This window comes from Saccopteryx leptura, chromosome 1 (assembly GCF_036850995.1).
Source record: "Saccopteryx leptura isolate mSacLep1 chromosome 1, mSacLep1_pri_phased_curated, whole genome shotgun sequence".
In the NCBI taxonomy this organism is placed as follows: domain Eukaryota; kingdom Metazoa; phylum Chordata; class Mammalia; order Chiroptera; family Emballonuridae; genus Saccopteryx; species Saccopteryx leptura.
The window spans coordinates 43,788,409-43,810,116 of NC_089503.1; the positions used below are offsets into that span (position 1 = coordinate 43,788,409).

A 21,708-nucleotide genomic window follows, 5' to 3' on the forward strand; every position below is an offset into this window, starting at 1 on the left:
GCTGGCTCGAGCAAGGGGTTACTCGGTCTGCTGAAGGCCCGTGGTTAAGGCACATATGAGAAAGCAATCAATGAACAACTAAGGTGTTGAAACACGCAATGAAAAACTAATGATTGATACTTCTCATCTCTCCATTCCTGTCTGTCTATCCCTATCTATCCCTTTCTCTGACTCTCTCTCTGTCTTTGTAAAAAAAAAGAAAACAAGAAAAAATTAAAAAAGAAAAAGATATGGTATTTAGAGTAAAAAATTACAGTGATGAAGCAGTAGCCTCTTAGATTTTAATATCCTGCACTCTTCTCCGCACTAGGCATGAAAGAGCACCAATGTTTGAAAGTGCTGGGCTTCTGGTCTCATATGTTTCACTGGACAGGTTGAGTTTTTAATCAGTCAGTTAATCATTTAGTTAATCAATCAGTCAGGAGAAATGACCATCTGCTTCTCCATCCCTCATCCTCCCCCTTCTCTTTCTCTCTCTCCTTCTCCCACAGTCATGCATGGCTCAATTGGTTGAAGCACATCCACTCTGGACACTGAGGATGGCTCTGTGGAGCCTCCACATCAGGTGCTAAAAATAGCTCAGTTTTTGCCTTTCATATTTGCAGGCAGTATCCTCATAGCATATTAAAAATCTGTCTGCAAGATGTTTTCCTTCTAGTTGAGTAAAGATGAGATATAAGATAGAAAAAGGCAATTATTATCCTCACTTTTAGACTATTGAAGTGTTTTCTCAACTGGTCTCTCTTTCCTTCTTGCCCAAATAAAGTCAGTTTTTTTCACAATAACCAAAGTGATTTTTATGAACCTAACTCAGATGTTATAACACATCTCTCTCTCAAAACTCTCCAATGACTTTCCATCACACTCAGAATGACAGCCAGATCTTTTACTGTGCTCTACAAAGCTCTGAGCGATCTGCTTTATGTCCATTTCTCTAATCTTTCTCCTATTATTATCTCTGCTTATTCTGCTCTGCCCTTAGTTGCTCACTCACCCAAGTTGTTGCTGCATTGGGTTCTTTGCACTCACATGCCCTCCGCCTGAGTTGCTTTACTCTCAGATAGTCCTATGAAGCATTTTCTTAGGTCTTCAACCCTGTGCCATATTATCTCCTCAGAGAAGCCTTCCTTGACCATCCCTATCCAAAAAAAAAAAAAACCCCTCTAGTCCCTACATACTGCCTCCCACTTTCTACCACATACCCCTCACACTCATTATCTTACTTTATTTTTCTTCATAGCATTTCTTATCAACTGGCATTTATTATATTTATATATTTGCTCATTGTTTACACACACACACACACACACACACGTACATATCTATATTTATTGGTATGTTGTCTCTCTTTCCTAGAAGACAATAGTAGGAAATTTTATCTACTTCTGTGTCTCCAGTGCCTAGAATAGTGGCAAAGATTGAAATGAAAACCACTAAATAATCCAACACAGTATGTACAATGTAAATTTTGACAGAGGTAAACAACTTGATACTTGGGAAATTTCATGGAGCTGAATTTGTGCTGAACCTTGAAGGGCAGGTCAGGTTTGAGAAGACAACAAAGAGAGTCAAGATCTAAATGGAGAGTGAGAAAGGTGATGTGAACAAAGACCTAGAAGCTATTGAAAGTAAGAGGAGAAAAATGGTAAAGGGTAGTAGAAAAAGAGGCTTGAGGGGTACCTTAATTCATTGTATGGAGTAATTTCAATGCCAGCCTGGGCCAGGGAGTTTGGACCTTACTTTTTTTCTTTTTCTTTTTTCTTTTTTTTTTTTTGTGACAGAGACAGTGAGAGAGTCAAAGAGAGGGACAGATAGGGACAGACAGACAGGAAAGGAAAGAGATGAGAAGCATCAGTTCTTCATTGTGGCCCCTTAGTTGTTCATTGATTGCTTTCTCATATGTGCCTTGACCAAGGGGCCTACAGCAGAGTGAGTGACCCCTTGCTTAAGCCAGTGAGTGACCTTGGGCTCAAGCCAGTGACCTTGGGTTTCAAACCAGCGACCATGGGGTCATGTCTATAATCCCACACTCAAGCCAGTGACCCCGTGCTCAAACTGGTGATCCTGTGCTCAAGCCTGATGAGCCCACTCTCGAGCCAGTAACCTTGGGGTTTCGAATCTGGGTCCTCTGGGTCCCAGTCCAACACTCTATTCACTGTGCTGTTGCCTGGTCAGGCTGTAACTTACTTTCTTTAGTAAGGACATTTATTTATATATCTAAATTATTAATATGAACATAATATAAATAAAAATAAAAAAAATTACTCTTTTTAAATCAACATGTTAGCTTATCCTTCTGATCATCTTCAGTATCAATATACTTATACATGTAGTTAGTTGGAGGTAACAGGTGTGGAAGTGACTGTGTGTGAATGAGTATGTGTATATGTGTAAGTGTGCATGCCAAAGGTAGAGCAGGAGTTGTTGGTGACATTCCAAAATACATTAAAGTTGTATGTCATTGGCTTCTTGCTCTAAAAATACTAGAGCGTGATAAAGAGTAAAAACCCAAAGGCTATTTGATTTGTAGCTATAGTCACTATATAGGCCTTTACTCATTATCTGTTTTTTATCAAGATCACCTTATTTTACCTCTCTGCCCCTCATCCCCCCAAATCACTGCAGACCATCTCTCAATACTTTCAGGGAGGGTCAGTTTTTCATGACTGAGCCCCAGCTGTCAATAACTTAGACATCTTACATTCTGGTCATAGTCCCCACAGTAGGTTTCTTAGGCTTCCTAGCTTAAGATGAAATGCTTGTTCTCTCCATGAGAGCTGATGCTTAGATTTGTTTCTTCACTCATTCTATGTTGTGCTACCAGCCCACTGTGACATAACAAACATTTTGTTATGATTATTTTGAAAAACTGTATTCCTGCCTCTTCTGGTTAGAACAGCTTATCATTTCTGTCAGCAGGGATTATAATTGATGATGATGAAATGATTAAAGAGGCTATAGGCATCTTTAAATTATAATAGAGAAGAATTTCAACATAGGTACTAGAAGAATTCAGTCATGAAAAACTATCTTCAAATAAATAAAAAATATAGTTGATTTTTGTATTTTCATACTAACTAGTGAATTTCTTTTTTTTTTCTTTTAATTTAGACAATTTTAACAGGATGACATTGATCAATTAGAGCAGTGGTCCCCAACCCCTGGGCCGCGGACCGGTACCGGTCCGTGGGCCATTTGTTACCAGTCCACAGAGAAAGAATAAATAACTTAACATTATTTCCATTTTATTTATATTTAAGTCTGAACAATGTTTTATTTTTTAAAAATGACCAGATTCCCTCTGTTACATCCATCTAAGACTCACTTTTGACGCTTGTCTCGGTCATGTGATACATTTATCCATCCCACCCTAAAGGCCGGTCCGTGAAAATATTTTCTGACATTAAACCGGTCTGTGGCCCAAAAAAGGTTGGGGACCACTGAATTAGAGTACACAGATTCAGAGAAAACATCTCCAGATCATTTTGACATTTCATTATGTTGTATACCCATCACCCAAAGTCAAATTATCCTCTGTCACCTTTTATTTGGTTTTCTTTATGCCCCATCCCCTTCCCTCATTCCCTTCCTCTCCTCCCTTTGCCTCTCCCTGGTAACCAACAGACTCTTGTCCATGTCCATGAGTCTCAATTTTGTGTCCCACCTATGTATGGAATCATACAGTTCTTAGTTTTTTCTGATTTACTTATTTCACTCAGTATAATGTTATCAAGGTCCATTCATTTTGTTGTAAATGATCCGATGTCATCATTTCTTATGGCTGAGTAGTATTCCATAGTATATATGTACCACATCTTCTTATCTAATCTTCTACTGAAGGGCACTTTGGTTGTTTCCATGTCTTGGCCACTGTGAACAATGCTGCGATAAACATGGGGCTGCATGTGTCTTTACATACCTATGTTTTTGAGTTTTGGGGGTATATACCCAGTAGAGGAACTGCTGGGTCATATGGTAGTTCTATGCTTAATTTTTGAGGAACCATCATACTTTCCTCCATAATGGTTGTACTACTTTACAGTCCCACCAGCAGTGAATGAGGGTTCTTTTTTCCCACAGCCTCTCCAACACTTGTTATAACCTGTCTTGTTGATAACAGCTACTCTAACAGGTGTGAGGTGGAATCTCATTGTAGTTTTGATTTGCATTTCTCTAATAGCTAGTGAAAATGAGCATCTTTTCATATATATATTGGCCATTTGTATTTCTTCCTGGGAGAAGTGACTGTTCATGTCCTCTTCCCATTTTTTTATTGGATTACCAACTAGTAAATTTCAAAGTCAGTCCATGGTGACCAGTTTTTATTTTTTCAAATAAATTATACCTTTTTAAAATTGATGATAAGGCCTGACCTGTGGTGGCGCAGTGGATAAAGCATCAATCTGGAAATGTTGAGGTCACCAGTTCAAAACCCTGGGCTTGCCTGGTCAAGGCATATATGGGAGTTGATGCTTCCAGCTCCTCCCCACCTTCTCTCTCTGTCTCTCTCTCCTCTCTCTCTCCCTCCCTGTCTCTCTCTCTCCCTTTCTCTCTCTTCTCTAAAATGAATTAAAAAAATTAAAAAAAAAGAAATCTTAAAAAAAAATTGATGATAAGGACTTAGTCAAAGATGACTTTATTGCCATAAGAACAAAGGAACTGATGTGACATGTTTCTAATTAAAAATTTTCTAAATCACTGGTCTTTCTATATGCTATGTTAACAAAACAAATTAGAATAAATTATTTACATTAAAAAATAGATGTGATACATGTTTAGATGCTTTCAGATTTATGCCTGCAGTGAAACTGAGATTTTAATGTTCGAAAAATTCTTACCATGTTGAAAACGTTAGGGACTCTTTTGCCAATCTCATACACAGTGGCATTTTAGCTAAAATAATTAGCAGTTTTTCATTAGGATTTATCATGCAGAATGTTGGAACTTGAACAAAAAGATAGTCAGTCCTCCCTTTTTTATTTTTATTTTTTGCCAAAAACATGTGCTAATGCAGCGAAATCATTAATAAACTGCACCTCAAAAAAAAAAAAAAGTAACACCATCACACACCATCACATGCCGAAAGAAAAGATTGTTATGATGAGGTATTTTGGAAGAGATGTTTATTTCCATTGCCTTTGTTTGAAGACTGTAAATGACAAAATACTTTAAATTGATTCAGAAGATTTTTAAAAAATCATCAAAATTTTTGTGGCTTAATTTTTAAACAACATAGAACTAAAATTCTTTAATGTATTTATGAAACAAATATTTGTTGAGTCCCTACTCTGTGTAAGAGAGACTTTACTGAACCCTGGGGAGGTACAAAGTTCCTGCCTTTAAGTTACTTGTTCATAATTTTAACTAGACCTGTAGTCAGAGATGTAAACCTGCATTTCTGGAGGAGGAATTTAATAATTGAACTCTGGTCATTGCTAACAGAATAAGCTTGTGTAAAATATTTCAGGAGTAAAAGCCAGATTTCCTTCATTACAGGTCAAAAGTTTATGAAAGGTTTATATCTGAATTTTCCTGTTACAAAGAAAGGAATGCTACATTCTTCACAAATGTTACCATATTTATATGGCATTTATACAAAATTAAAAAAATTAATTTCCATCTTGGCAAAATACTTTGATCATTGTATATTTATTGGGGTTTCCATTTGAGAACAACAATCATTAGTCTCTAATATGTTTCATACTTCTGTAGAAATAAGACAGGGTAGAATAAGAACATTCATCTTCACTAGTCTTTGGAAATATCTAAAGTAATTGACTAGCTCAGTCTTCTGTGATGGCCTGGTGACCACTAACTGTGACTATTTGCATAATAGTCAACTCTTCACTTCTGTAGTGATAACTGTTTGTATCTGATTAAAATTAAGACTGTTTTAGTTCTCTTGACTTTTCCAGAAGTTGCAAAAATTGAGATTTGCTGTTCTGCTTTAACCAAACAAATGCACACATGGGGATAACAATATGCTGAGTTTATGCAGATTTTACAGCACGAATCTGAATAAAATACCCACTAATAGATCCTTAAGGAGTAATAAACACACATGAATTTTCCTTAGTTGCACTTTAAAGTGATTTTAACATACTACTAGACCTTAACAATAATATTTAATTGACAAGATTATGCATTTGTATGGATTGGAAAGGTGGTAGATATCTAATTCCAAATGAATCATAAATTTTACTTCTGCATAACATGTTTTATTAATTTCTTTATGGCCAGGATATTCTACCTCCCTCCTGGTGTGAGTTTCTTAAAACATAGTAAGATAATTTAAACATATTTAATTAACATTTATCATCCATTTTATAAAGTAATCTGACTTTTGTCCTCATGAATACTCTCAAAAAATTTCAGGGTTGTAGACCATAGGAAGACTGTGGAGACATCTAATGAAATTTTTGTTGTAATTTGCTTCTTTTTTTTTTTTTTTTTTTAATCAAATCTCTCCTTTCCAGAGTAAGTTGGCAAACTGGATAATTTATACTACTCTATAAGTAGAAACAAACCTAATAGCACTACCTGATAAAATAAGGCTATGGACTTTTCTAAAGTATCATTAAATTCCTAGTGCCTAGGATGGTACCAAGTAGATAGTGCTAGTAAATGGTTGTTGATATTTGAATGAAGACAAGCTCTATTGATTTTTCTGATGTTGTAACAGTTTCCTGGGAGCCTAAGAGGTCATTTTATATGTGTGGGGCTCTTTATATCAGAAAGTAAGGGGACAAATAAGTAAGAGATATTAGGAAGTATGATTATGTTAGTGCTCTTATGACATGCTAATCCATGTCCTTTTTTGTTGAGAATTCAATATTTAAACATGTACAAATGAATAAGAGGTAATATGATGACATTTGCTTATTATTGGTACTGGTAGATGAATGAGACATTTGCCCATTTTAGAAAATGCAAATAGAATGAATGTATACAGTATTCTGAGATTATAAAAAAAAAAAAAAGAGTTAACAGGCCCTAGCCGGTTGGCTCAGTGGTAGAGCATCGGCCTGGCGTGCAGGAATCCCGGGTTCGATTCCCGGCCAGGGCACACAGGAGAAGCGCCCTTCTGCTTCTCCACCCCTCCCCCTCTCCTTCCTCTCTGTCTCTCTCTTCCCCTCCTGCAGCCAAGGCTCCATTGGAGCAAAGATGGCCCGAGTGCTGAGGATGGCTCTGTGGCCTCTGCCTCAGGTGCTAGAGTGGCTCTGGATGCAACAGAGTGATGCCCCAGAGGGGCAGAGCATCGCCCCCTGGTGGGCATGCCGGGTGGATCCCGGTCGGGCGCATGCGGGAGTCTATCTGACTGCCTCCCAGTTTCCAGCATCGGAAAAATACAAAAAAAAAAAAAAAAAAAAAAGAGTTAATACAAAGGCCAGATTGGCTCTTTCAGGGCTAACATTTCTCCCTGAATATATACCTAAAGAAGATTTTTAAAATGTGCGCACTAACCTAATAGATTAAGTCGTTGTGCTCTTACTCTCCATGATTATTTCTTTCCTGTGTAACCAAGAAAAGAAGCTGGAAGGTGCTGGACTGTAAAGTAGATTTGAAGTAGCTATCTTAAAGACCAATCTAGTAAAAAGAATTGCTCCTGTTTGCATGTATTAGTCTTGGTAGTGAGGGTAGAGACATAGTGAAGCTAGAGACAAGATTGTCCTTTTCATTTACCTTGTAACTGTTTTAGGTTTTCTATTTCATATATGTAATGGTGTGAATTAGTAAAGATAAGTAAACTACTGGAACTATTTTGTCTTTTTTCTTAAAATTAAATTTTCGTTGAAGTATAATAGTCATACAAAAATATATATGTGTAAAGTTAACTCTTCATTAACATTCAAACTAAAACACATGACTTTGAAAGATTAAGGCCTGAGTTTTTAAAATGATGTCTTTAAAGTGTTATATTTTGAGTTTGTTCTACTTTTTTAGGGGTTTTCTTGGCCCTTTAGTGAGGATCTTGAAAGGTATGGTGGCAGTTGTATTCAAGTTCTAGGACAAAATTGCATATTAAAGATGAATGATAACAATGGTAATAAGGTGGTATACTACCTTTGTGTAGGGTGGGGGGAATGAGACCCAGGTTGGGGGGGGGGCAGAGAGAGAAGAAGAGAGAAAATCCTTCCATCAGCAAACAAACAAAACCAAACAAAGCAGGATCCTCTTCTGGATGCAGTTACATTATTTGTACAATGTATACGTACTGGATGGCGGTGGGAAATATCTGTGAAGATAAGACTGTTCTCAAATACTCTGAAAAATTGTGCTGCAGAATTGTTTCTGGTGAAATTTCAGTTTGATTATTCTCCTGCTCAAGCTAGCTAAATTCTCTAGAAGCAGGGATTTGCCAACCTGTATTAGTTGTAGCAGCTAGAGGTTTGCTAAATAAGACAAATGAAAAGCAAACAAGGTGATATCAAGTCATGCTTTCTTCTCTTCTGGAACGAGAATAATTACAACTCCACACCTTTTGCAGTTGCATTAACAAAACTACCCTATAGAAATTGGTGCTCAGAAAACCAGTTTTTAAGTCCTAGATGGTTTTCACATTGATCAGTTGACACAAAATGAGTGCTATATTCTTAGCCTTGTGATGAGAGCAATAGGGTATACAGAAATATAAATGACACAGGTTATTCAAGACATTCAATTTACCAGGGGAGAGATGATTAATGACTTGAAACAATTAGTGAATACTTAGGTAGGATGTTTATAATTTATAATTGTGTGCTCCAGACGGGTCAGCCAAGAGTTTAATGTGTTGACCAACTGCACTATGCTTTCTAAAGCAGGCCAAAGCAGAGTCTTAACATTTTAGACAGATTTTAACAATAACAACAAAAAAGGTTTAAAAGTGAAAAGGTTTATATTAATGCACTATTTAGCCTATCAAATTTTTCCCTTCTAACTCCACAGAAGTAACTAAGGTCCATATAGGGTTCAGCATGCACTTTTGACAATAAGAAGACACCTCCCTGACCTTGAAGGCTTTTAATTAAGGTTTCTGGGGCCTTTATTTATTTCACAGTAGACACTGCAGCATTTACAGTGGTAACACTTTATGCAAATAGAGCATCTATTTTTTGCAATAAAGGATATGGCCTTTAAAGAAATTTCTCTCCCCTCCCCACCCTTTCTGTCTGTGTGCCCTGCCTCTTTCTCTGTGATCGCTCTTTCTCACTCTCTATTTTCTATCTCTGTCTTCCCCTCCTTCTGTCATGATTTATAAACAGTGGATATATTCGTTCGACTAGATTAAAGGAGCTTTCTCCAATTAAGCCACATGAGAATTGGTTTTCTAGAAATAAAGCATTAAAAAGATCTTTGTTTGCTCAGTCTTTAACTCAGTAATAGACATTAATATTCTTATAATTTTCAACACAAATTGTTGTTTCCTATCACCAAAAAAGTTAAATAATCTTCATGAAAATGAAAATGAGTCCCCGTGAGTGTCCCTCTGTTTGCATATTAGCACATAGCCAGGTCTCTGCCAAGTTGCTCTCTGACTGACTGCTGCAGATGCTCTTTCTCAAGTATTCTGAGTCATATCTTTAGTGCAAGTCTTCAGGGACAAACAATAGCACCTGTTCCTCACAAGATATCGGGCCAGTTAGTCCATTCATGTATCTTTAATGAAGCTCTGGGGCAGATGGCAAAAAATGGCATCATCAACAACTTAGCACAGAAAAAACAAAGGGAATGAGTGTTAATGCAACAGTGCTGTTTTAGAAATAGGAAGAGACAGAACCTAAGTGTTTCACATGCATCTGCTGCTGTCTTGATTGTCTGAATGACGTGAGGAACACCCGAGCAATTCAAAGTCCTGGGCATGTACCCTATTTGATCAAGCACGAGTTCCCCTCCCTTTCCTAAAGGGAGCTGCTTTGGTGAGGGACTGGGGACATTTAGAATTAATGGACAGTTGTGTTTTGGGGCATGCAGTGTGTTTCCTTCATGATGTACTGACTGAGCCTCACCTACAACGGGTTCCTGGTTTCTCATTAGTAATTCTAGTTACATATCCAGCCAGTTAGTGCTGACTTCTAAAGCAATAAAAATAATGCAGTCTCATAGTCAGAGATATATTTTTGGTCACATTGAGTTTTACTCTTTGTCTTAACAACATCAATTTTACCTCTTTTTCTGCGGGACAATTAAAGTATCTGAATTTGTGCTAAGGGAAAAAGCTACACTTGCAAGCAGAAAAGATGCAATTTGAAATTGTAATAACTTCTTGGAAATTACATGTGGAGACTGGCCATTCTTTCATACAGTGAGGGGAATTCTGTTATTTTTTATCTTGTAGTAAACTATTTTTTGGAGGTTGCTGTTTCCAATGTGATTGCCTTTCCTGCCATGTCACCAGATAGGAAAATAGGATGATAGGAAGGAGGAGGAAAGGCAGTTTACATCCTTCAGAGTAGGATGGGGCTTTTCTATATCTTCAGAATTCTTTATCCGCCCTCAGCACTGATACTCAGTGAAGTGATCTTAATTCACAGCTTCCATAAGAGGAAAGTACTTTGGATGCTTATTGTGTTCTTGTGTGGCCACCTCGCCCTCTTAGCTCTCCCACCTAACTTGCCTTTGTTTTCTAATTCTGTCCCACATTCAACCAATAATCTTCTAGTAAGTACAATAAATGAAAAGCTATGAAAGGGGGAAGATGTTGCTTTAATTTATACTTTCCACTTATATTACTGTCACGAGCCGCTTAACGACAGGGATATGTTCTGAGAAATGCATTGTTGGGTGATTTTGTTGTTACACAAAATACAAGGAACTGTTATAGAATGTAGTTACACAAACCTAGATGGTATAGCCTACTACTGTAATTGTAAGTGCTATACTTTTATGCGACTGGCAGCATAGTAGGGTTGTTTACACTAGCATCACCACAAACATGTGAGTAATTTGTTGCTCTAGACATTACAATGGCTATGTTGTCAGTAGGCTATTAGGTATGTCTCAGCTCTATTATAATCTTATCATATTACTATTGTATATATGGTTTGGCATTGACCAAAATGTTATTATGCAGCACGTGACTTACTGCGCTGGTGAGCTGCACTGGTGAGTTTTCTATAAAAGATGGTAGTTGGAAGTATTCATAGACCTCCTTTACCCTTCATAAATTTTGAGACACATAATCCCTTTAAAATAGTGTCACCCTGGGGAAATTTGAATAAGATTGTTGGATTGTATCAATGTCAATATCCTAGTTGTGATACTGTGCTATAGTTTTTCAAGATGCTACTAGTGGAAGAAACTGGGGGAAGGATATATTGGATTTCTTCTGTGTTATTTATTATAGCTTTATGCAAATTTATACTTGTATTTGTAACAGTCAAATAATTGTTATCACAAAGAATTGTATTTCTTATCTCATTTAGGTCAGTTTAGCAAAAGATGACTTTATGCTTAATATAATATGGTCCTTAAAAGTATAGACTTTGAGCCTGATTTACCTAGATTTGTATACTGGTTCTACCACTTTTTAATTGACCAAATTCCTTGACTTTTCATGGTTTTGTGTTTCTCATTAAATGAATGAGAATAATAACAGTAAGTACACCATCAAGTTTTGAGGATTAAGTGAGATAGAGAATGTAAATCACTTCTCCAGTGCTTAACTTATAGGAAACACTGGAAAAGTCTAGCTGCTGTGACTATCATCATCATCATTATCATCATATTATTACTTCTGTAATTAGAGTTAAAAAAGAGTTTTTCATCATCTGTCGGCCTACATTCTAATTGGCTACTGGATATTTGGCTTGTCTTTAGTAAAGGGCACTTTGAATTTCATATCATTGTTTTACTTGAAATAAGTTAAGGACAATTTTACCATGTGGAGCTAAATGATCATTGCTAATGAATGTATTGTAATAAATTATTGGCGTCAGTGACAATAGATTTAATATCAAATTGCTCTGGGTACAAAATGAGAGAAAAGACAAAAGAAACTGGAACTAAACAACATAATATCCAGACTCCAGAGTCACCTCTAACAATATACCTCTGAAACATAATATTTTTATGTGCAAACCACCAGATTTTCTCTGCCTAAAGCATGTGCACATGTGATTTCCCTTTCTTTCTGTCACTGAAGTGCATGTGATATAATGGAAAAGCCCCGGACACAGTAATTAGCAGTTCTGGACTCTAGATCTTGCTCTGTCACAGGCACTGTGACCTCAGGCTTTTCTCTTTTACCTTCTCCAGCCACCTGTTTCCATGTGTAAACAGTGAGCTTTGATTTAGGTTAGTGATTCTCAAAGAGTGGTCCTTGAACCAGGAATACCAGCATCACATGGAAACTTGTTAGAAAAATATACTCTCAAGGCCACTACCTCAAATCTACTGATTCAGAGACTCTGAGGGTGGGGTTGAGCAATCTTTACTTAAACAAGCCCTACTGATTCTGATGCACACTAAAGTTTGAGCATTACTGCTCTGCATTGTTTTAGTCTAAATTTTAGATAGTTGGATCTAACCCCAGAGTTTCTGATTCATAGGTCTAGAGTGGTGCCCCATAATTTGCTCTTTTAAAGTTCTCAGGTATTGCTGATGCTGCCGGTTAGGTTAGACCAGCTCTAAACTCTGTTCCACCCCTGAGTGTATCATTGCTATTCATTTCATATGTCATATGTCTTCTCTTCCCTTCCTTATTTACTTTGACCCTTAATTTATTGAAACTGCCTCTGAGCTAACAGCATTGAAAATTTCTAACATACCCTACCTTGCAGAGAGTGATGGACAGAAAGGAACTTCCCAAAATTATTACCTCTTTTGTTAATATGAAACACCCACTTTATTCTGAACAGCTCTTCAGCATAAAGATGACCCCTGGTCCCTACCGCCCACTAGTGGGCATTCCAACTTTCATGGTGGGCAATAGCAGAGCAACCAAAGTATATATAAATGGAAAGATAGATTTAACTATAGTAAGTTGTTTTATAAAGATTTATTCTGCCAAACTTAGTGAAAATCCGACATAAAGTACTTGGTAAGTAATTATTATTATATGCTTTAACTTGCTGTAACTCTGCTTTATAAATTTTATAAAGTAAAGTTACTTCCCTACTTTATAAATCACCATTACTGTGGAACCGGTGGGCGGTTAGAAAATTTTACTACTAACAAAAAGTGGGTGGTCGGTATAAAAAGGTTGACTACCCCTGCCCTAAATCTTTTACTCAGTTATCTCATGTACATACCTAGGTACAAAGGAAATATCTTCAGTCACTGAGTTTTAAGAATTAGGTCTGATGCCCAATTGTCCTTGATCCTCTTATGATCCGAAGAGCTTGGGCACCAGGGTAAAAATAAAGTGTATTTTCATTTTAAGATGCTGCTTAATGAACAGCACTAAGATCCCAAATTATATTTTCAAATGGTCTCTGCAATCCCATTTTTTCTTTTTCATGGTTTTCAAGATATTTGGGATAGGGTAGTGCTCTCTGAGGCATAGTGTCTGCTAAGAACATGACAAGCCTCTGCCTGCCAAACTGAATTATTTAGTTAGCTCATGTTTTCTTTTTTGAATTAGAGCTATGGGTAGAATCCACTGTTTATTCTTTTACCATTAAATTGATCATTTTCTAGTACTGAATATTCAAACTATATAAAAAAAGAGAGCAAGGATCTAATATTTTACTGAGTGTTAGTCACCGTGCAACAAACAATGCTTTGTCTATTTAATCCTCATAGTAAACATGTAAGGTAGTGTCATTAGCTTTTTACACAACGGAATAGACTCAGAAAGGTTAAAAAACTGTTCAAGATCACACAGCCAACAGAAAAGCAGTGTATAGATTTAAGCTCAGGTTGTTTGACAGCAAAGCCTTTGTAGTAGGCATAGTAGATTCTGAATAAATATGTGTTGAATGGGTAGAAGAATGACTATATCACATTATCTTCCTAATGTTGACTTACAAACTATCATAGAATTATAAAGTTGAAAAGGCTCCATAGGTCATTATCTAATCAGGGTTGTAGTTACACACATGTCCTTTGGAGATTTTCTAACATATAGATCTACAACCTTTACTTGACTACCTCTAGGGAAATGCACACATACCCTCTTTAATCAGTGACTATTGAATAACTCATTATTAGAAAATGCTTCTTTGCATTAACTTTTCCTAAAATTTCTCTCTTTCTCTCTCTCTCTCTTTGAGCCTAGTTCTGCTCTTTTTAACTTCTCAGACTTAAACCTGGTTCATTTTCCACGTATCATTCCTTCAAATATTTGAAGGCAGCGTATCTTCTTATCCCATGCTAAATAGCCCTTTTTTTGTTGTTTTTTGCTACTTCTCAAGACCTATAACACATAACAATAACTCAATAAGTGTTTGTTAAATGAAAGAAGAAAAGAGTAAATAAATATGGGGCCTAAACTTGTCATTTTCTTGTTTCCTTTGCTAGGATCATATTTCTAGAAGTAAATGAAATTATTTTCTTCGATGCACACTTGCACTGAACAATAGCCACCCACAGAAAAAAATACTGTGTTTTATTTTCTGACTTAGAACAGTGCCCTCACCTTTGACATGTCACATTTGCATCAGGTCACTGCAGTTGAAGTTGAATAGCAAACCCGGTGCTTTTCTTCAGGGTTAAAGGCAAGACCTGGGCACTAGGGGATCAGCTCCAATTTAAGCAGCCTAGGTTTGTACTCCAACGTACAAAACTTGGGCTTACCTCAGCTAAAATGGGAGAAATAGCTGCCCAAAGCTAGTTTCTTTCACGCCCCACTGGCAAGGTAGTAATTGCACAAAGACCTTTTTATTATAAGTTGATTTTCCTGAGAAATGAATTCAGAAAAATACTGTAAAGTGTTTATTTTTTGCTTGCCCTTTATTAACCCACATCTTAGGGCTTTCCCTAGAGGAAAGCTGTTGGTAAAGGAACCCTCTCAGACCCACACAGAAGCGTTTGGCACTACGTCCCTGGCTGTTGAGGGAACAAGGACAGAGCAAGCAAGTCAGTGCTATTTAAACAGGGTCATCAGCCAGTCTATGGAATTTTGCCTAAAGAGAGAAGATTTAGGAATTTAAACAGGAGAAGGGTTTGGGTTGGTAGAATTACTGGTAAAGATTTGTACCTTAAAAAGAATATAATGTAGCCTTTTTTATACTAGTAAAGAAGCCAAAACCCTAGTTTGAACTAAAAGATCATTTCTGTTAATACACCCTAGTTTTGATCTTTAAATAACAAAATCCTGTAGTTCAACCTATAAAATCAGGCCCTAAAAGTCAGGACTAACCTTCCCCAATGCTCTCCTGGAATCAGAGCAGCACGCGTGAAGGAGGGAGCCGGCAAATTAAAATGTGATTCCTACAGGCGTGATTCTGTCATAGCTCTTATTTTCTTTATATGGAACACAAATACTGATAGAGAGAGTGAAGATTTTCTATTTTGCATTTTTGTGCTCTTTGATACATTTATTGAGGTCAAATGAAATTTGATATAGTAGGATTTATTATGAAATACTCTCTGAATACAACTCCATAATTACTGAGCTACATAGTAGTGCATAAAGCTGTAAAACTGCTTAGCCAGACAAGCAATTTATATGTTACATCGAGGTGTGTATGGCAAAGGATATTAGTTTAATTGGGAGCCAAGATGTAGTAGCCTTAAATCTGAAGAGCTATATGTTTAACATAATGCAGTGAGGCTTTGAAATAAGATACCTAAACTGGGAGATAGAGCTCTTGGAATACATAACAATCAGACATTATTTTCTGACCAAGAATACTAAATACTATTTTCAAAATAAAGCACAGAATGCAAAGCCGCTGAAAGGGTAAAACCTTTTAATGCTGTACAGTAAGAAGCAACTTACTTCCTTCTTTTACACAAGGAGAGAAAATAAAAGGAAAAGAATCAAGATAAAAGAAAACCATTAACTACAATTTTGTGGAAGCAGAAGCAAACTCACAATGAGGTTATAATCTTGGTGTGCTAATGGAATGGAAGAGAAGGGATTTGGTGAATTTTGCCTGATTTTTTCTCAGGGAGCATGTTTGGAATGAGGTTAGAAGTGGGTGGCAGTGTGGGTACCAGCTCACCACCAGGAGTGAAAAACAAACACTTCTTGGCGTACATTTGCTCTCTGTCTGATCATAGGCTCTCTTCTGTTTAGCAGGTTCAGGGTCACATGCCTCCGCTCATGATCCCAATTTTTCCACATGACCAGCGGACCCTGGCAGCAGCTGCTGCTGCCCAACAGGGATTCCTCTTCCCCCCTGGAATAACATACAAACCAGGTAAGTAGAGAGGGATTGAACATTCTTTTGGAAATGCTAAAATCCACATGTTTTTGCTTAGTAGTCACAACAAACACGGGATCACATGAAAGAACTATGAATAAAAAGATCATAAAAGCTCATTTAAAAGTAAAATTAGAACTGGGAAGTTAATTGGGAAGGTGACATGTTAATAAACTAGTTCTTTGCTGAAAACTTTACTTTTTCTTCTTCCACTTGAGTTTATTTTGAGTTCACAAATAAAATGCTACTTTCCCTGGGGGTTACAAATTTTGTTACCTTTGTCTCATACCTTTACTGTTAATAATTGTCTGTGGTTAAAGATGCTTTCCTCCCCCTGAGAGCTTTTATCTTTTGGCAGAGTGGTCACATATAGTGTAAAATGTTATTATTTACTGTCTGATTTCTCTTGGAAGAAAAGTTAAAACTGGACTGATTTAATTAGCTTACCATTAATAGGTAAAATTCTTTTTGATTTTAGTCTAAATAATGAAGCATTCAGTAGTAGTTTCTCATTCATCTCTGAACCTCAAAAAGCAGGTCACATAACCTTGCAGTGAAATATGTTTTGAGATGATTTAGCAAATGTTATGATTTTTCTTTATTCCTCTGAGTTTACTGAACTCCTGGGGAATTCAATTAGGGACACATAATGGTTTGAAGCTTCTTTCAGAGCCTCCTTGTAAACAGGGCTTTAAATGTTTAAAGATATGTTGCCAAAGGAATCCAATGTAAGGAGATAGTCAAGTAAATAAAAGTCAACCTTAATTTCATTTGTGCATTCTTTGTAAGTGACCTCAGCTCAGAAGTAGTGACCTTGTTCTACTCATTAATAATTTCTGTGTCAAGTTCTTTTTAACATATTAACCTGCTTCTATTAACCACCAAATCTGAGCGTAACAAATCAGAGTGCAGCAGTTTCTTTGTGTGTGTGGGTCTGTAAAGTGAACAAAGGCATTTTAATATACCTAAAATAATAATAAAATATAAATCACTTCACTAAAAATTTTGGTAAGGAAGCTTACTAAGTAGCATAAAAACAAACCCAGCGAGTTTTGACATCTATTTTAACTGCATATTACCATCAATTCCTCTTACATTTCGTAGAGAACACACCTCCTTGTGAAGAAAGGTAAGATGTCTGTGTCAAAACTCAAATGATTCAAAGAATTGAGATGTTAAGGGGTTGACCAACATAAGGATTGACTTTAAAAATTCCCCAGATACAAAAAAAAAAAAGTCAATCCTAGTATTAACAAACGTTTTGGTACATCTGAGTGAAAGAAAATTGTGGTATTCAAATTGCTAAAAATGGATTTTTCTGGAGCAGAATGTTTAGAGTTAAGTGATATTTCCTATGAAATTAGGATTTATTTTAAGGACAGGAGTATATTTGTCAGAGAATATGTTTCTGTCAGTACAGTGGTTCTGTCCTTCTCTGATCTCTGTAAGTATTTCTGAACTATTTGTTCATCTTGACTACCTATTTTTTTTTTTTTATTAAGTGAGAGGCAAGTAGGCAGAGGGACAGAGTCTCACATGCACCCCGACTGGGATCCCTGGCAAGCCGACTAGGGGGTGATGCTCTGCTCATCTGGGGCCACTGCTCTGTTCCTTGGCAAATGAGCTGTTTTAGCTCTTGAGGCAAGGCCATGGTTCCGTTCTCAGCATCCGGAGCCAACTTGCTCAAATGAGCCATGGCTGTGGGAGGGGAGAGAGAGCGAGAGAGAGAAAGAGAGAGAGAGAGAGAGAGAGAGAGAGAAGTGCAGAAAGAAGAGGGATGGGTGGAGAAGCAGATGGTCACTTCTTCTGTGTGCCCTGACCAGGAATTGAACCCAGGACTTCCACACTCCATGCTGACGCTCTACTTCTGAGCCAACTGGCCAGGGCTTAACTCCCTTTGGAATGCTGATATAAACTAAATGTACTGGTTTATCCTGAATCTGAATTTGTTATCTTTGTACCAGTCTTAGAACCCCTTTCAATGAACTATATGTGAAAACTCTCTATTTAATTTGAGTGTTTTAAAATTTTAAATTCTTCATATTTCAAAATCAGGTATGGGCCTTATCTTCTACTAGGCATAGATATCAACATAGTTAACATGTTACTTACCTAATTTCATTAAAACAATAATGACATTTTTCATGGGGAAAGATATTGTTATATAGTCAATGAAATTGGACCATTTTTTAAAAAGCCTTCTCATATAGTATCAATGAGATTATAGTGTAAAACTAAGAAGAACATAGAGATTGGGACAATATTGTGCAGGAGTGGGTTACCGCCGTTGAAGAGCATAGGTACATCACAGAGTAATGCTCTGGGGAAGCGAGGTTGTACTTGATTATTTCGGTTAGAACCTTTGGGTTAAGGAGAGACAATGGATTTGGATTTTAGGACAATTTTTTAAAAAAATTTTCATTTAAAAAATTAAGTTTAACTAGGTGACATTGATCAGGTGAACATTTCTATAGCATGAACTGTTGATTATGTTGTATACCTGTCACCCAAAGTCAAATTATTTTCTGTCACTGTATATTTGTTTAGGAAAATTTTTAATCACAAACAAAGCTAGTGAAAAAAGTATTTTCTGGTCACCTGTAAGTTATATCAGAGAATTAAATTAACCAGAACTCTATATTCTTTAATACTTTGGCTAGTTTAGTCTTTATTGTATATAAAAATTATAGTAAAAAAGGATTAAAATGATATGTTCTTACACTGTTAGTAGAGAAATTACATACTCTGAAGACTTAATCTATGCAGTGTTTTTATTACTCACAAGTTGGAGGAGGAGAATACTATTGGATTAGAGTCTGGACTAAGAAAACTTTTTTTCTCCAAACTAAGCGATGATAATTTCACTTAAAATACATGAGGCAATGACTAAATTTTTACAAAGGAGTAGCATTGTCACATATAAAAGCCTTGAAATGGTCATATAATTTATATTTTGGTTCTCTAAGCAAGAGCCTGAGTAAGTCCTACCTTGGTCTTTGTAAATTACTAAATAAATGGCTCTCTTTTCCTCTTTTCTACCTTCCCATAACCTAAAACAATTCCATAGAGTTTATGCCTCCAGCTGGTTGAATGATCATCTTGATTGCTAAAAAACCAGGCCCTCCTTAGGGTGATGTCCATGGTCAAAGTTGACTGTTTCTGAATCCATATTAGGACAGTCTAAAAAAAGTATTTAGAGCTATGGGCCTTCCCCTTCCGATACTTTGACCCATTGCTCTGGGAATTTCAGAGTCCCATTGTACACTGAACACCAAGTAAGCCCTCCTACCTCACTGACTTACTAAGGAGAAATGTGGTCACAGGGATTATGCAGTTTTAGGGGAATATCTATCAGATCGATCTCTGTAGAAATAGCTTTCTTTAGTTTTAATCCCTAAGCTAAAAAAAATTTTTTTTTCAATGGCTCAATAATTGGGGACGTCTTTCTGGAGAGGAACTCATCAGGGCCTAAAACAGACCACATAAACTTTTGGTTGCTTTGTTCTTTTACGTCATTTTACTGAAGGATGCAGCAATTCAGGATAAAGTAAATACATTTGAGCACCTATATTTGAGAAAATTTAAAAAGTGAGCCTCTTATATAGCTGTCAATGTACATATTAGATCAAGACTGAATTGCTGGTAAAATAAGAACATTTTATACACCAAGGATGATGTACTTATTAGTTATAAAATGATAATAGCTAAAGCTTACTGAATACTTAGTGCCAAATACTGTGCTAAATATTTTGCATGGATTATTTTAATTCTTACTTGAACATATTTAACCTTGCTGAACCTCATATTTTTTTTGTCATTTGCAAAAATATGCTGTCATTTTTGTCCACTGCTAATGTGGGTGTAAAGATTAAGTTTGTTGAATGTATGAAAGATCTTTCAAGATTCTAAAGTACAGCCTGACCAGGCAGTGGGCAGTAGATAGAGCATCGGACTGGGACGTGGAGGACCCAGGTTCAAAACCCCAAGATTGCCTGCTTGAGCACAGGCTCATCCGGCTTGAGCACGGGCTCACCAGCTTGAGTGAGGGGTCACTGGCTTGAACATGGGATCATAGACATGACCTCATGGTTGCTGGCATGAGCCCAGAGGTCTCTGGCTTGAGCAAGGGTCACTCAGTCTGCTGTAGCCCCCCTAGTTAAGGCATATATGTGAAAGCAATCAATGAACCAGCAATCAATGAACAACTAAGATGCTGTAATAAAGAATTGATGCTTCTCATCTCTCTACCTTCCTGTCTGTCCCTCTCTCTGACTCTATCTCTGTCAAAAAAAAAAATTAAAATAATAAAAAAAAAAGATTCTAAAGTACTGAGTTTGGGGATAAAGTTGACCACTTTTTTGGGGATAAAGTTTTGGACCACTAGAAATGTGGTCCAAAAACTATGTATTTGACTGATATATTCTGTCCCTCATCCTGATGACCAAAAGCAATTTTACAAGTATACCTAATTTTTCTTTTTTAAAAAAGTAGTAAAATATAAATAGCATAGTTATTTATCATTTTAACCATTTGTAAATGTACAAATCAGTGGTATTAATACATTTACAATATGTGTAACCATTACTACTATCTATATCCAAAATTTTAATCATCACCAAAAAATCTCTGTGGCCATTAAACAATAATTCTCCCTATCTTCCCACTCCTAACCCCTATTCTTCTAGCTTACTCTATGAATTTTGTCTACTCTAGGTACTTCATATAAATAGAATTATCCAATATTTGTCCTTCTTTGTCTGCCTTATTTCATTTTCAAGGTTCATTTATATTATAGTATAAATATATATGAAATATTCATTTTTTATTGCTGAAATTATAGTGTATATATAGCTATGTGTATATATATGTATGTATATATGTATGTATGTGTGTGTGTGTTTGTGTGTGTGTGTTTATTTATTTATTCATTCATCTGCTGATGGACACTTGGGTTGTTTCTATCTTTTGGCTATTGTGGATAACGCTGCTGTGAACATGGATATACAAATGTCTGTTCCAGTCCCTACTCTCAGTTCTTATGAATATATATGTAGGGTTGGAATTGTTGGGTCATGTGATTGGTCCATGTTTAACTTTTTGAGAAACTGCCAGACTGTTTTCTACAGAGGCTGAACTATTTCACATTCTCACTAGCAATGCAAGAGAGTTTCAGTATGTCCACACCCTTGCCAATACTTGTTATTTTCCAGTTTTTTAAAAAAAATTATAGCTATTCTAGATGTGAAGTGATATCTTATTTTGGTTCTGATTTTATTTTCCTAATGATTAATAATTTTGAGCATCTGTTCCTATGCTTATTGAGAATTTATGTATCTTCTATGGAGAAATATCTTTTGAAGTACTTTACCCATTTTTGATGAGGTGTTTATTTTTGTTGTTATTGAGATTCAGAAAT

At 36.4% G+C, this 21,708-nt stretch overlaps 1 protein-coding gene across 18 annotated transcripts in view; it reads left to right on the top strand.

Annotated features, from left to right (window-relative positions):
• Window positions 1-21,708, top strand: part of SOX6 (SRY-box transcription factor 6) — a 655,048-nt gene that overhangs the window by 505,842 nt on the left and 127,498 nt on the right. For 11 of the 18 annotated variants that reach the window (XM_066365360.1, XM_066365351.1, XM_066365321.1 and 8 more), the window contains one exon: window positions 16,166-16,289. In XM_066365360.1, the coding sequence (XP_066221457.1) occupies window positions 16,166-16,289 (124 nt within the window). The remainder of the gene's footprint in view (window positions 1-16,165; window positions 16,290-21,708) is intronic. The other 7 variants (XM_066365286.1, XM_066365305.1, XM_066365369.1 and 4 more) reach the window with 1 other exon arrangement.